This window comes from Sphaeroforma arctica (genome assembly GCF_001186125.1).
Source record: "Sphaeroforma arctica JP610 unplaced genomic scaffold supercont1.4855, whole genome shotgun sequence".
NCBI lineage: Eukaryota > Ichthyosporea > Ichthyophonida > Sphaeroforma > Sphaeroforma arctica.
The window spans coordinates 1-2,216 of NW_014035703.1; the positions used below are offsets into that span (position 1 = coordinate 1).

The 2,216-nt window shown below is 41.9% G+C and overlaps 1 protein-coding gene across 1 annotated transcript; it reads right to left on the reverse strand.

The window, feature by feature from the left end:
- Positions 1–1,490: 1,490 nt before the first annotated feature.
- SARC_14611 (hypothetical protein) lies at positions 1,491–1,692 on the reverse strand (the record flags this gene model as incomplete). The annotated part of the gene is made up of 1 exon (XM_014291256.1): positions 1,491–1,692. A coding segment is annotated over one exon (202 nt), but the record flags the coding sequence as incomplete, so codon positions are not given.
- Between the last annotated feature and the right edge of the window lie 524 nt (positions 1,693–2,216).

The following is a 2,216-nucleotide window of genomic DNA, read 5'->3' on the forward strand; positions in this document are numbered from 1 at the left end:
CTCGTACCTCCTCGTTCGGTNTCGGTCGTCGTGTCTGTAGTGTGTGTGTGTGTGTGTGTGTGTGTGTGTGTGTGTGTGTGTGTGTGTGTGTGTGTGTGTGTGTGTTTGTATGTCTGTATATATATTTTTCATAAAAAGGTATTGATCTACGGATAGACAATAAATCTACATTTGGCTTATTTTCCACATATAGAACAGTTGCCCCACCCCCCCCCCCCCCCATCTTGAAACCCTAAATTTTACGACCGTAACCCATATAAGAACATAGCAATACACCACCCGGCGTACAGTACCACTCTCGACGAACTAGTAAATCCTGAACATATGAATTCTACAAATATAAATACACGTTAATTGGATGTATATACGAAGAAACTGAACAAATGCGAACCCCTACTGGAGAATCCTGTAGGAGGGCCCCTTTGGCTGTATACGTTTTCCAGAAGCCACATGAACTTCATAACATATACAGCTTCGTACCACATCCACTCTTTGAGGTTCTTGCCAGACGCGGACACTTGACGTACTAATAAAACCCTATACATCTACACATGAAGAGGATAGGCTAATTGCAATCGCCACCTTAGAGACACTGTACATTTACACCTGAAGAGAACGGGCAGATTGCAATCTCCCACCTCAGAGACACTCGCTGAGTTATCAGTTTTGATTTTATGGCGATTCATTTCCTACCAGTTTGTACCACTTCCGCGATACCGCCCCCTCGCCAATTAGTAACATCAAAAATCGAACATATGTTCAAGTCCTAGGTAAAACCCTGAAACCCTAAAACCCTAGAACCCTTAAGGGAGCCAGCCAAGCTGTAACTTCTCATTTGGCGTGATGTATCATAAAAGCACTTTGCTCAGGGTATGAGCCAGTATATATGACCGCATGTGCATACACCCTCGATACATTTCTCTGTAGCGAATACGATAAGTATATGCAAATATACTATATGTATGTATATAGCATTGTAACATACACCCTCGATACATTTCTCTGTAGTGGATACGATAAGTATATACAAATATACTACATGTATGTATATAGCATTGTAACATACACCGTATGTTCACCCTCGATACATTTCTCTGTAGCGAATACGATAAGTATATACAAATATACTACATGTATGTATATAGTATTGTAGCATACACCCTCGATATATTTCTCTGTAGCGAATACGATAAGTGTATACAAATATACTACATGTATGTATATAGTATTGTAGCATGCACCCTCGATATATTTCTCTGTAGCGAATACGATAAGTATATACAAATATACTACATGTATGTATATAGCATTGTAACATACACCGTATGTTCGCAATGGCCACAGTTTTGTGTAATTCACAGTCCGCTCTGACATATACTTACAACGCACATCCACACACAAAAAACAAAAACAAAAAATTCATTCTTAACAACATCATATACGCATAAACATACACCCATACAGGCCTACACATATCCTCGAACACACACCGTCTTCTCTCACCCGAGCCACTCACCAAATACACAGTCTGTTTCGGTTGTGCTGTGCTCCCCGTGGCCGCCCTACTTCCATGGTGTCGCACATAGTACGAATTCTCATTGAGATTCGCCAATCGCGCCTCCAGCGTCAGGGAAACAGGGTCCACGGGTTTGGTGCCGGCTTTTAAGCCACTTAGTCTTGCTGTGATATCATCTACTCGTGTTCGAGTGCGTAGTGGGGTTCAATCCGATATTAACAAGTTATTCTTATGTAAACCGAGTGTGGGTTTTAATACCTATAGCCGTGCCAGCCACTCTTCCGCTCAAGATCATCAGTGCGTGATTGTACACGTTGTAGGGGTGAGTTGCTGACAACGTATTGTTGTCTGTTGTCGCACATATCTATTATATATTGTAACATAGAACCGTGCTAGGAAAGCATGCGATTGTGCGTCGCCACGTGTTCGATTGATAGATCAAACAGGGTGATTGATATATCGCCTGCTAGTGTTGGATTGCATGAGCTTGTTTATTCTGCACGCCAACACCACTGTAGCTTTGTCAGGGTAGTTCTCAATAGACCTCGATTTATTTGTTTGGGGTGTTGCAGTGCCTTGGTATGTGTAGGCAAATATATATATATGTTTGATCTATACCCCTAACTTCATGGGCAGGGAATGGTGAGGGACCGTGCAGATGAAAGATTAGCTATCACATTCCCTAACAGGAATACCTGAG